Source organism: Pelophylax lessonae, assembly GCF_965119305.1.
Source record: "Pelophylax lessonae genome assembly, chromosome: 3".
Lineage (NCBI taxonomy): Eukaryota > Metazoa > Chordata > Amphibia > Anura > Ranidae > Pelophylax > Pelophylax lessonae.
In genome coordinates, this window is record NC_138770.1 from 293,023,118 (window position 1) to 293,036,404 (window position 13,287).

The 13,287-nt window shown below is 41.1% G+C and overlaps 1 protein-coding gene across 1 annotated transcript in view; it reads left to right on the forward strand.

Moving 5' to 3' along the window:
- The window catches only part of LOC309551110 (putative cation-transporting ATPase 13A4), a 203,764-nt gene that overhangs the window by 9,527 nt on the left and 180,950 nt on the right, over window positions 1-13,287 (forward strand). Inside the window, exons 5-6 of the mRNA XM_082251556.1 lie at window positions 12,298-12,432; window positions 12,520-12,592. Coding sequence (XP_082107682.1) covers window positions 12,298-12,432; window positions 12,520-12,592 — 208 coding nt within the window. The remainder of the gene's footprint in view (window positions 1-12,297; window positions 12,433-12,519; window positions 12,593-13,287) is intronic.

Genomic DNA, 13,287 nt, shown 5'->3' on the forward strand with positions numbered 1-13,287 from the left:
CCTGTGATTTGTGATTGGGGTAGTAGGAAAGTCACCAGACCACACTCATCATGATTTATGCTGCATCTACATAACTGGACAATGTGATTGATTTTGGATGTACATCATGGGACATTATTTCATTCTATGATGGGATTTTCTAAATAGTAGACTTTTATTTGTTTGTATTATTGTTTACTATGTGCATTTTTTTTTTTTAGAATAAGTAACAAGCGGTAGTGTGTGTAAGGGGGGGGGGGTGATTTCTTATTCTAAGAGGGTCATCCAGATTCTGATAAGTCCTCTGCAACAAAGGCCACATCTATACTTTCCCCTTGAAATGTACCCTTCCAATCTTGAGGGCACATGGCTTGGTATGGTTCATGGGGGTAGCTGCATGTCCACTGTCCCCTTCTTCCTGACCAGCCAGGCAGAATGGCTAGATAAAGTTATGGTAAAGATTTAGAGGGGGAATTTAAGCCATTTTTTCCTTAAAGGGGCAGTATGCATTGTCCTAGTGTAGTGTACTAGTGTACAAGTGTACTATTCCTTGAAGAAAAAAAAAATGTTGGGGCCACCTTAAAATCTATACCATGCCATTTTCCAGGCATGCATCCTCTCTGGCCAGGAATGGGAAGAGGGCAGCGAGCATGCAGCCTGACCCATTCCAGACCACATGCCCTCAACATTTTGAGGGTCAAAGGAGGAGGTTGCCAAGCCGCCATGCACCCAGTTTGATGTGACAATGTCCCACAAGGTAAATCCAATGTCAATTAAGTCGTCTAACAATGTAGATCTATTGTCAATCCCACTGAGAAATGTATGAGGACATGCTGCTATGACTATAATGCCACACCGTTACTCCCATCACAAATTACATTTCCCTGATACTGCTGGAATTTAAACAGCAGTGCTGGGGAACCTAGGTGACATTATTGACCAAATATGTAATTAGAGTTTGAAGAGATACCACTGCTAAATGACAGACTTCCAGCTCCAGGAGCTAGAAGTTTGGGTGGGTGGGATAACGGATATATTTCTAAGTGAGAATGACAAACATTACCAGATTTACTTGCACTTGATTGAAATGGTGCATAGTCAATATTGCATACAACTTTCATCGCTTACTCATCTGATGCGCAAATATATGCAGGTAAAGGTCTGTTACGTTTTCTATAAAGAAAGGAGAATGATAAATGAACATTCACAGGGTTATCCAATACATGAAAATGTGGTAATACAAATTGTGTTTGGTAACAAAAGCATAAGAGGCTTGTTATCACTTAGGAGAAGCCTACAAAAGAACAACTTTCTCCTGCTCTGTTCAGGATTTATTTGCAAATATTGGGTTCTATACAATATTGATGACCAAAGAGAGGCCCATAATTCCAAATTATTGTTCCATAACACATTGATCAAAAATAAGCTTGTCAGAAACTGAATAACATTTTTTATTACCATCATCAGAATAGTAGAAAAATTAAACCATTTTTGTTGTGTATTTTGACAATCATGTGACTAAAAAATATGTGAGTAAGATATGTTACTTTGACATTAAAAAATGTACAGATAACAAAATAGGCACTGAATCTTAACCTGCAAGAAAACATGTAATGCATTCTACAAAAGAGCACATTGTTAGAACATTTTCTTAAATAGGAAGACATGAATGTTATCAGCCATGAGCCAGTTTTAGTAACTGTAAACAGTACAGGCTATGGTTCAAATTTTAATTTCTGCATCACTATTTTTTAATTTTAATTTTCTACTACATAAATGGTAAAAGTATTAAATAGGATTTTCCAGTATTTTATTCCATCTATTAAAAAAAAGTAAAGCAAAGATAGGTAACGGAATTAATTATATTAGTGAGGAGAACATCATGTTTAACTAAGGCTGCCAAACTTCATAACATTTTTGAATTTCATCTATAATGATCTTGAAATTAATGTATTAAAACCAGAAAATTATACCAAATACTTACCATACTTTTCTTTCCTGATTCCAATCCATGGCCCATACATATGATATAACTCTGCCCCATCACCACCAACAGGACCTTTTAAATCTATAAAAGTCTGATAGAGAGCAACCTTCTTCATTCTTCATACAAAGAACAGCAGGCGGCGGGAGGGGGGGGGTGAGTCCCTTCCCACTGCTTGTAAAAGCAGTCTAGTGGCTAATTATCTGCTAGGATCGCTTTTTACATGTAAGCCGACCGCTGGCTGTAAAAAACGATACCAAGGTGATGCCTAAATCTGCAGGCATCATCCTGATATAACCACTCAAAGTCCAGCAATGTACCAGTACATTGCTGGTCCTTGTTTGGCAAATAATGTAATTTTTTTTTTTCATGCAGCCTGTGGGCTGCATGAAAAAAAGAGAACCTAACAGAAATCGCTGCAAGAAAATTGTTTAGTACACCCACCATTAGCCACCCAAAACATCCAAACCCACTTTCTAATGATGGGTATACATGACAAAATTCCATGTATACCTAATGGTTTCTTAACTGTGGTGGTGAAATCACCTCCTACAGCGCTGCCACCAGAAATATCCATATATGCTGAGCGCAAATGCTGTTTGTGTCAGAATATATAAAATCAGTGTGGCAGCTGATGAGTGTACCTGCAAGGCAAACTGGTTAACAATAGAATAGAAAGAAAAGATGACATTGGTACCTGAACAGTAAAAAATGGTACCAATGAAAAACAGTACTAAAGTACAGTAAAAGTACAGTAGGAAGAGTAGAAGAAAAAGAGCAGAGTAAGAACAGAAAAATAACTCAAACGACAACTATTTTTGGCTTTTTTATTTTATATTTTTTTTGTAATATTTTTTACACTTTTTGTAATTTTTTTTTTACACTTTTTTTTTCAACTGCAGCTTTCCAGGTTAGGGTCTCCCAAAGTGTCGATAGCCATTGAATATCTTTCGAGACCCTGTGTTAGTGTGCCCTACACTGTGTCGTACCCTACGCTAATACTCCACTAGTGTGTTGTAGCATTGGAAACAGTCCCGATGCAGAGACCAGGTTGGTCAGGACAGAAGGGACAATAAAAATGGGTGTCACGCCTAAATCTGCGCCTGCTACAGACACAACATCTTGTTTGGGGGGTTTCTTTGGGTAGGGGTACGCGGGAGGACATGGGGAAAATGCCTCTCATGCAGCTCACTGCATCTGGTAGGGAAAGTGGGGCAGGAGCACCTCCTGGATACAGGTAGGCTCAGATGATCTCTTCCTGGAATTCTAGGAAGGATCCAGCTCATCTTGACGCTTTGTATAGCACAAAGGCATTCAGCATAGCCAATTGGAATAAATAAAAAGACACTTTTTTGTACCAGCGTCTGGCTTTACGGGCAACTAAGTATGGCGCCAAAAGCTGGTCGTTGAGGTCCACCCCTCCCACATTAAGGTTATATTCATGGACACAGAGGGGTTTCTCCAAAACACCAGTTGCCGTAGGAATTCGGACCGTCGTTTCTGCGTAAAGGGAGGACAGAACGAAAACATTCTGTGTATCCCTCCACTTCACTGCAAGCAATTTGTCCGCTTTCAAGCAGGCTCTCTCCCCCCGACTAAGACGGGAATTTACATGCCATGGGGGAAGCCCCGGCGATTAGGTCGCATGGTGCCACATGAGCCAATTTGTAATTCAAGCAAGTGACTAAAAAGTGGCTTGCTTGTATAAAAATTGTCCACGTGCAAATGGTACCCCTTTCCGAATAAGGGTGACACCAAGTCCCAAACTATCTTGCCGCTGCTCCCTATGTAGTCTGGGCAGTTGGGGGACTCCACAGTGCTATCTTTTCCCTCGTAAACACAGAAACTAACTGTATAGCATGTGGCCCTGTCACACAGCTTATACAGCTTGACCCTGTATCTGGCACGCTTGCTGGGGAGATACTGCTTCATAGCAAGGCGGCCAGTAAACTTAATCAGGGACTCATCAATGCAGACAATTTGTTGGGGGGGGGGTAAACAAGGCTGCAAACTGCTGATTAAAGTGGTTTACGAGGGGCCGAATTTTGTGGAGCCGGTCATATTCAGGGTCTCCCCGAGGACGACAGAATTCATTGTCGTTGAAGTGCATGAACCGCAGAATTAGCTTGTATCTTGCCCTGGACATGGAGTACACGTGCATATGGTGAATTGGGTTAGTGGACCAATATAATCGCAACTCACTCCTTTTGGTTATGCCCATGTTAAGGGAAAGGCTTCGAAAGGTTTTATACTTGGAAAACATTTTAGGTTTCCAGCCGAATTGTGAACGTAAAATAAATGAATGAAGTGATGATAAAAAATCTCGATCAGCACACAAGCAATCCGGAGTCCCTTAGGTAATATGCTTACCAGATAAGCAATTAAAAATTGTGGGATTCATATGCCAAGGTGACTTGATTGTGTGAAGTTTCAGTGTTGGACACTCGATTCAAAGTGTCATAAATCATATAAAAAAAGAGAAAAAAACTCCATAGCGTGATACCGTAACAGTGAGTGTTAAATGATAACCTCAAACAATTCCACCACATAAAGGTGTGAATATCCGTCACCAGTTGTGAAACTGCTTACCAGAAAAATATATACCACAGGCAAAAATGACTATCCCAGTGATGAGGAAGGAGGGAGAACCACCACCGAACAGAAAGCCTCTTACCAGATTGAAAAGTGTAATCAGCAAAAATGAAGAAGATCCTGAGTACACCTGACCATCAACAGTGACATTCAAAGACACTCTAAGCCCCTTACCAGACCACAAATTCAGATGCTCAAGGTGCAGTTGCTCTATGCGCCCCCCCCCAACGTATACAGCAGACAGTCTCAGGGACCAGGATGATGCCAGCAGATGAAACCAGACCAGTCCAGACAGAAAGAAAAGCGCCAATAGTGTAAAATCTTTAAATCTATTTATTTTAAAAAAGAAATGCACTTACAAATAACTGATGAATAAAAGCACGAAGGAATGTAGAGCCGTCGGCCGGACGGCAAAGCACATCCGCTCTCTCAAACGCTTCCGGGGATGACGTCAGCACGCCGTGACCTAAAGGCGTTTTGTCCAAGGAGACGTTATCAAAGGTGCGGACGGCGTGCTGGCGCCATCTCTTATGCACCGCTCACCCGGATATCCGGAAGTGAGCGAAGCCAATTCCACCATTTTAATGGAGGGAAATGATGAATACAAAAGGACTCGATATCTGTGTTAAATGCACCGGCTCAATTATCACACTTAAACCTTGCATAAACCAAGAGTGAGTGCTTCTGCATAACAAGTTTACCTAATACAATACAATAATATATATCGCGTGTATAAAATCGAATACGATGACTACTCAAAGATAAAACCACTAAAGCTTTAGCCAAAAAAGGTTATCTTTGCTATGTTATTTTTTGGCTAAAGCTTTAGTGGTTTTATTACATTTAATTTCAATAACCATATTTGACCAATTAGGCTGTGGTCAAGTCTATTTGATCATCATAAGATCATGCAGTGAATACTCATGTCTGTCATTGATATGATGCTTAGACTGTTATAATAATGACAGTTTTCTGACATTTGCTTATATGATGCTAATAACATTTTTTACATAAAGTTAAAAAAGGTTTTTAAACCAATATATGGGGTTGTAAGTATTAGTTAATGTATACAATTGCCCAGAATTTTTACTGTGTTAGATATGGCTATCGGAGATTTTTTGGACTTATCTGGTGGCTTGATACATATTGCATCTCCCCTATCTGGCCACTAGATGGTGCTGGAGTCTTTGAGTAGCCATCGTATTCAATTTTATACACGCGATATATATTATTGTATTGTATTAGGTAAACTTGTTATGCAGAAGCACTCACTCTTGGTTTATGCAAGGTTTAAGTGTGATAATTGAGTCGGTGCATTTAACACAGATATCGAGTCCATTTGAATTCATCATTTCCCTCCATTAACCACTTTACCACTAGAGCATTTTGCTGTCTTACGTCTGGGCCACTTTTTGCGATTCGGCGCAGTGCGACTTTAACTGACAATTGTGCGGTCATGCGACGCCGTACCCAAACAAAATTTACGTCCTTTTTTCCCACAAACAGAGCTTTCTTTTGGTGGTATTTGATCACCTGTGCGATTTTTACTTTTTGCGCTATAAACAAAAAAAGAGCGTTTATTTTGAAAAAATAACAATATTTTTAACATTTTTTTATATGAAATTCCCCCCAAAAAAGATGTAAAAACCAATTTTTTTTTTAAATTTTTGGACAATTTGTTTTCTGCTACCCATGTTTGGTAAAAAAAAAATCACAATAAGCGTATTTTTATTGGTTTGCGCAAAAGTTATTGCGTTTACTAACTAAGGGAAAGATTTATGTCATTTTTGGTGGGGTTTTTTTTAACGCGTAATGGCGGCGATCTGCGATTTTATTTTTGCGGGACTGTGATATTGCGGCGGACAGATCGGACCCTTGACTGACATTTTTGACACTTTTGGGGGTACCAGTGACATTACTGCAGTAATCAGTGCTATATATATGCACTGTTACTGTAAAAATTACACTGGCAGGGAAGGGGTTAATTTTATTGGAGAGGGAGGGGTTAATGTATGCCTGGTGCTTACTAACGTGTGGGGGGGAGGTGACTGAGTGACACAGGGACAGATCCAGGGTTCAGCTATGCTGAACCCTGAAATCTGACCCTGCCTGTCACTTAGGAGAGCCGCCCGCTCTGTTTACACAGGCGGGCGGATCTCCAAACTAGATTCCCCGACGATCGGGGAAGAGCGGCGGCGATCGCCGCCGCTCCTCCCCTGGACCGACTCCCGCTGTAACTGAAAACAGCGGGAGCGAGCCTCTGGCGGCGCGCGCGCGCCGCCGAGAGAGGGGAATGTCTGGTGATGTAGACCTACGTCGCCAGACGATAACGAGCCACTGTGCTGCAGTAGCAGCACAGTGACCAGTGGTAAAGCGGTTAAAATGGTGGAATTGGCTTCGCTCACTTCCGGATATCCGGGTGAGCGGTGCATAAGAGATGGCGTCAGCACGCCGTCCGCACCTTTGATAACGTCTCCTTGGACGAAACGCCGTTAGGTCACGGCGTGCTGACGTCATCCCCGGAAGCGTTTGAGAGAGCGGATGTGCTTTGCCGTCCGTCCAGCGGCTCTACATTCCTTCGTGCTTTTATTCATCAGTTATTTGTAAGTGCATTTCTTTTTTAAAATAAATAGTTTTAAAGATTTTACACTATTGGTGCTTTTCTTTCTGTCTGGACTGGTCTGGTTTCATCTGCTGGCATCATCCTGGTCCCTGAGACTGTCTGCTGTATACGTTGGGGGGGCGCATAGAGCAACTGCACCTTGAGCATCTGAATTTGTGGTCTGGTAAGGGGCTTAGAGTGTCTTTGAATGTCACTGTTGATGGTCAGGTGTACTCAGGATCTTCTTCATTTTTGCTGATTACACTTCTCAATCTGGTAAGAGGCTTTCTGTTCGGTGGTGGTTCTCCCTCCTTCCTCATCACTGGGATAGTCATTTTTGTCTGTGGTATATATTTTTCTGGTAAGCAGTTTCACAACCGGTGAAGGATATTCACACCTTTATGTGGTGGAATTGTTTGAGGTTATCATTTAACACTCACTATTACGGTATCACGCTATGGAGTTTTTTTCTCTTTTGTTATATGATTTATGACACTTTGAATCGAATGTCCAACACTGAAACTTCACACAATCAAGTCACCTTGGCATATGAATCCCGCAATTTTTAATTGCTTATCTGGTAAGCATATTACCTAAGGGACTCTGGATTGCTTGTGTGCTGATTGAGATTTTTTATCATCACCTAATTAATTTATTTTACGTTCACAATTTGGGACTTATTGCTTTTCGGACATTTATTTGTTCTAGATCACTTAGCGCGACTTATTGTATACATATTAATTTGAGGGTGTGGTCACACTTGAAGTTGCTGCTTCAGTTATTTTCCCTTTTTTTTCACCTTTAGCGCAGTTATTATTCCTTTTTTCACTTTCCAGCCGAATTGTCTGGCAAGGGACGAATTTGGGTTGGCGGCGATGTATTGACCAGCATATAAATTGCTTTGGTCCACAATAGATCTAAAAAGATCTTCTGTGAAAAACAGCTCATAAAAATTCAGGGGAGTAAAATTGACTGTTTCCACGTGAATTCCAGGTTGGGCAGTGAATAGGGGAAGTACGGGCACTGTAGAATCAGTGGGCTCTCAATTAGGATATGCCAGCGCATCAGGGGGGCACTATGGGCTCTACGGGCCTGTCTTCGAATTTGCAGTGGCTGCGGGCCACTACTTGTGCTATCCATTGCACCAGATGAACTGCCCTTATGGGACTCGTCACATCACCAAGTGATAGTGCTGGTTTATAAGTCCAGGGTGTACTAGGCCGCTGGTACTTGCCAGTTCACCAGAAGGTTGAGCAGCACTAGTACCGACACTCTGCTCCATACGAGCACCCTGCAATTCCTGCACCTCAGCAACTCCAGAATGGGGTCGGGTACGCCTGATCTTAACAGGGACCCATCCGTCGTCTGAGCTATCTGTCAGGGAGCCACTGTTCTCTAAAGGTTCGTATACTGACCCTGTGGCCAGTGTGGCTTCCCAATTGCTCTTATCTGGCATGGTCAGTATACTGTAGGCCTCTTCCCTACTGTATCACCGTTTGGTCATTTTAGCAACTAAATTTACAGGTACAGTAGTGTGACTCACAGGTAAAAAAGCACCTGGTTGTCAAGGACTATTTCAACCGCAACCAAAAAACTGCTAATGCTTGCAGGGATCAGGTCTGACTCTGCTAACACAACAGTTTTGTGTGTTTTGTGTTTTTTGGAAGTGACAGTAATCTATTGATTACTGCACTTGCCTGGGTGGGGTGGGTTGGGCCGAGGGGCTAAAGGCAGGTGCTGGCAGGTGTCATGACCGATCCTGCTAACGCTGCGTTATGGGAACCCTAAACTATTGGGGATGCTAGATAAGTTCTGATCAGATCAAAGATATTGATCCATTCAGATACTATACTAGTAATAGAGGTGTATGCATGTGTATGTGTGTGTATGTGATAATCAAGAGGTTAACTAATATTTCTAACTATGCCTGGGGATCTGTGCTGTCCTAGACTGATGCTAACGCTAACTAATGTCACCTGTGACACTAATAATAGTGATCAGAAAAGAAACTGTACACTATAAAAGTGACACTGTGACAGGGCAATGAAGGGGTTTACTGGGGGTGATCAGGGGGGTATCAGGGGTTAAATCTTTATTGGGGGGGGTGGCGAGTATCCTAAGCCTAAGAGTAACGGTCGCAAGCACTAAACCAAGTCACAAGTCACACTAATACAGAATTATAGGCGAATGCTATATACTGTCTGTAGTGTGCAATGTGACAGGGTGTAGGGGTTAACTGGGGGTGATCAGAGGGTTAAATATTTATTGGGGGAGGGGGTGACGGGGACCTTAAACCTACTTGAGACAGAAACGAACTCGTTAGCGCTAACTGAAGTCACAATCACACTATCACAGAAATACAGAAAACCACTATATTGCCTGTATATAGTGTGCAATGTGACAGGTGAGAAGGGGTTACCTGGGGCTGATCAGGGGGGATCAGGGGGTTAAATCCTTATGGGGGGGTGGCAGGTATCCTAAGCCTAAAAGTAATGGTTGCAAGCGCTAAACCAAGTCACAAGTCACACTAAGACAGATATATAGGAAACAGCTATATACTGTATACAGTGTGCGATGTGACAGGCGGTGTAGGGGTTAACTGGGGGGGTGATTGGGGATTAAATGTGCCTAGCTAGGTGTGTGAAAGTGTGCTTGGTGCAGTACTCACAGTTTTGATCCTCTCTCTTCTCTCGATGAATCCAAAAAGGATTTTGGGAGGAGAGAGCGAGTCATTTCTGTGCCTGTGTTTACATTACATAGGCACAGGTCAGTCTCTGATTGGGCAAGACCGATCAACAGGTCCAGGCCAAAAATCATTGGCCTAGACCTGATGACTGATCGGTTCTGAACCCAATCAGGCCATCAGCGGGGCCGGCGGCGGGAGCGAGCAACGTTATATTACGTCGCTTTGCCCAGCAGTAAAACTGCGGCGGGCAGTCGCTAAGTGGTTAAAGTGTAACTAATGGCATTTTTTTTTTTTTAGTTTAGATAGAGTGGAGAGGGATTGGAACACCTGACAGTTTTTATTGTTGTCTGTTCTCCTGTTAGAAAAATGCACGCTCTCTATTTGTCCTGTTTACTGTTATCGTAAGGTGAAAGTAAAAGAAAATCCCAAATTTTGCGTTGACATTTATAGAGGAGAAATCTTCCAATGAGAACACTAGTTCTCATGACCCTGGTGACACACATTTCCACTCACTTATTGTTTGGCTTTAGGACAGGGAGGGAAGGGACGCAAACGGAAAAAAAAAAAAAAAAACCTGACAGGTTATAACCTTGCCTTGCCTATGCCTATGCCTTTAGTTACACTTTAAAAACTTGCCGACTGCGCACTGTAGTTTTACTGGGAAAAAAAACTGGCACATTGCTTAGTAAAATCAGCACACATTACAGATAGTAAACCTTGTTAGGCAGATATTTAACCCTTTGATTGCCCCAGATGTTAACCCCTTCCAGCCAGTGTCATTAATACAGTGTCAGTGTATAATATTAGCACTGATCAGTGGCAGTTAGCCAGTTCCTACAAAGTGTCTGTTTGTTTCAGATTGCCCACTGTCCCGCTATAAGTCGCTGATCACTGCAATTACTAGGATAAAAATAATAAATAAATAAAAATTCCGGAATATATCTACAACTTTCCGCAAACCAATCAATATACACTTGTTTGGATTTTTTCCCAAAGACATGTAGTAGTATACATTTTGGCCTAAGTGTATGAAGAAATTAAATTTTTAACATTATTTTATTGGATATGTTTTATAACAGACTAAAAAATATTGTTTTTTTTTTCATAATCTTATTTGGTTATAGCGCAAAAACTTAAAAAAAAACAGTGGATGATCAAATACCACCAAAAGAAAGCTCTATTTGTGGGGGAAAAAATTATATAAATTTGGTTTGCGTACAGCATTGCATGACCACGCAATCACCATTTAAAGTAGAGCAGTGCTGAATAGCAAAAAAATGCCTGGTCATGAAGGGGGTAAAATCTTCCACAGCTGAAGTGGTCTGTTCGATAACAGGGGGGGCTTAGTCTTGCATGGGAGCCTTGAATAAAAGGGGAGATTTATTTCCAGAGAGACAGAGTAAGGACTCTCCTGAGCAAGAAGTCAAGATGTTGTGAACCTGAGCTAAGAAGCTCCCCTGGCCCATGGGAAAAACTACCTAAGAATTTAGGTGCTGGAACATTTACACTTCTGTTGATTTATATACTATGAAAATACAACAGGTTCACTTTCGGGTACCAGTGGTATTTATATGATTGCTGTTAGGGAAGAACAGACTTTTAGTGATTTTAGATTTTAATGAAAATGATTTTGCCAAAGCAGAAACTCACATTTTAGACCATTGATCTGCTTAGGCAAAAAGTTTGACTCTTTATTTTCTTCATTTAGAAGGTTTTTTATTTTTTTCCTTGTGTGTATTTATTGTAGTTTTTTTTTTTGTTTAATTTTGTATTCTTTGTGTTTTCTTTTCCTGTTTTTATATGTATTTAAATGTTTGCATTTAGTTGCTTTACAAACTATTTGACTTTTTTTGCTACTTGTTTATTTTTTATTTCTGTAAAAATAAAGTAAAAACATTAGTGGACATTTTAGGTTCAAGAACAGTTCCAGGATAATTAAGAGTAGCTTCCCTAAAAGAGAAGTATGACCAAAGCTTTTTAGCCATACTTTTCTTCTGGGTCAAAAGAGTGCATTTACTAATGCCTTCTGTCCACTTACTTCACAGAGCCACATCAGGCTCCCAAATTCTGGAAGGGTCCCAACCATATAGTTGGGATTCACCTAGATGCCTGATTGGCAGCTGGCTCAGCGTATTAGTGCCACTCCCGACCCCTCTTCATCTAGGAGCACCAGTGAGCGCTGGAGGAGCAGAGCTGACAGTCACCAGTCTCTGCTGAAAGAAGACCAAGAATTCCAGTCAATTATTAAACTTATGAGCACATTCAGTCACCACCGTTTCATTAATGGTGGTAGTGGGATATCTGTATGGTCAGTATAATCAGCTGTAAAAAAACAGTAAATGGTTGGTTGGATAGGAATTACAGTTGTAATAAAAATAATATATTTACCAATAATTTCACAGTTGTAATCGTGGCAAAACAATGTGCTAATTTATTAAGTCTTGTCTTTTACAGGTTTTCAACCCATTTTATGTTTTTCAAGTTTACTCTTTAAGTATGTGGATTGCTACATCATACATTGAATATAGCTTAGTTATTTTATTGTTGACCTACTTGTCAATTTTTGCAACTGTATATAATCTAAGAAAGGTATGTATGTTTTCAATTCAATTTTCAAAGTTTTCTTTGTTTATACAATAAAAATAACCATGGTTTTCATCCTATGTTTCCCTATAGCAATCTGTCAAACTTCACAAAATGTCTGCATCCTATAACAGCATTATGGTTACGGTGCTTCACAAAAATGGAGGTAACAGTGGTTGAGTGATAGACATACAGTATGTAAGGACATAATTATTAATACAAATTAACAAATAAACACATGTTTGTAAACTTATAAGTACAGTATGTATCCATGAGTTAAAGCTTGGCTCCAGGCAAACAGCTAAACACACTAATGAAATGATGGATATGGGAACCCTTTTACCCATCAAAAGATTTACATTCACCAGAAACTGGAAAACTTTCATCTAGGCTCCACCCAAAACTGAACAATACATTTAAAGTTGTTGTAAAGGCACACGGTTCTTTACCTTCATGCATTCTATGCATTGGGGTAAACAAATACCCTCCCGCTTATGTCTATCACAGCCAGTGATCCAACCAGGAGGGGGGTGGGCTGAGGGGGTGGGCCAAACCATGGCTTCATGTGAGAATGGACACACAGAGCCATGGTTCAGGGCTCACCTGCTTGGGTGTTCGCATAGCAAGCCGCTTGCTGTGAGGGCACCCGGCGGGAGGGAGGAGCCAAGAGTGCCAGCGTGGGACCTGAGAAGAGGGGAATGGGCTGCTCTGTGCAAAACCACTGCACAGAGCAGGTAAGTATAACATGTTTGTTATTTAAAAAACAAAAAACAAAACACGGCTTAATATTAGGGTTGAGCGGACACCTAGATGTCCGTGTTCGACGGGTTCGGCCGAACTTTAAAAAAAAGTCCGGGTCCG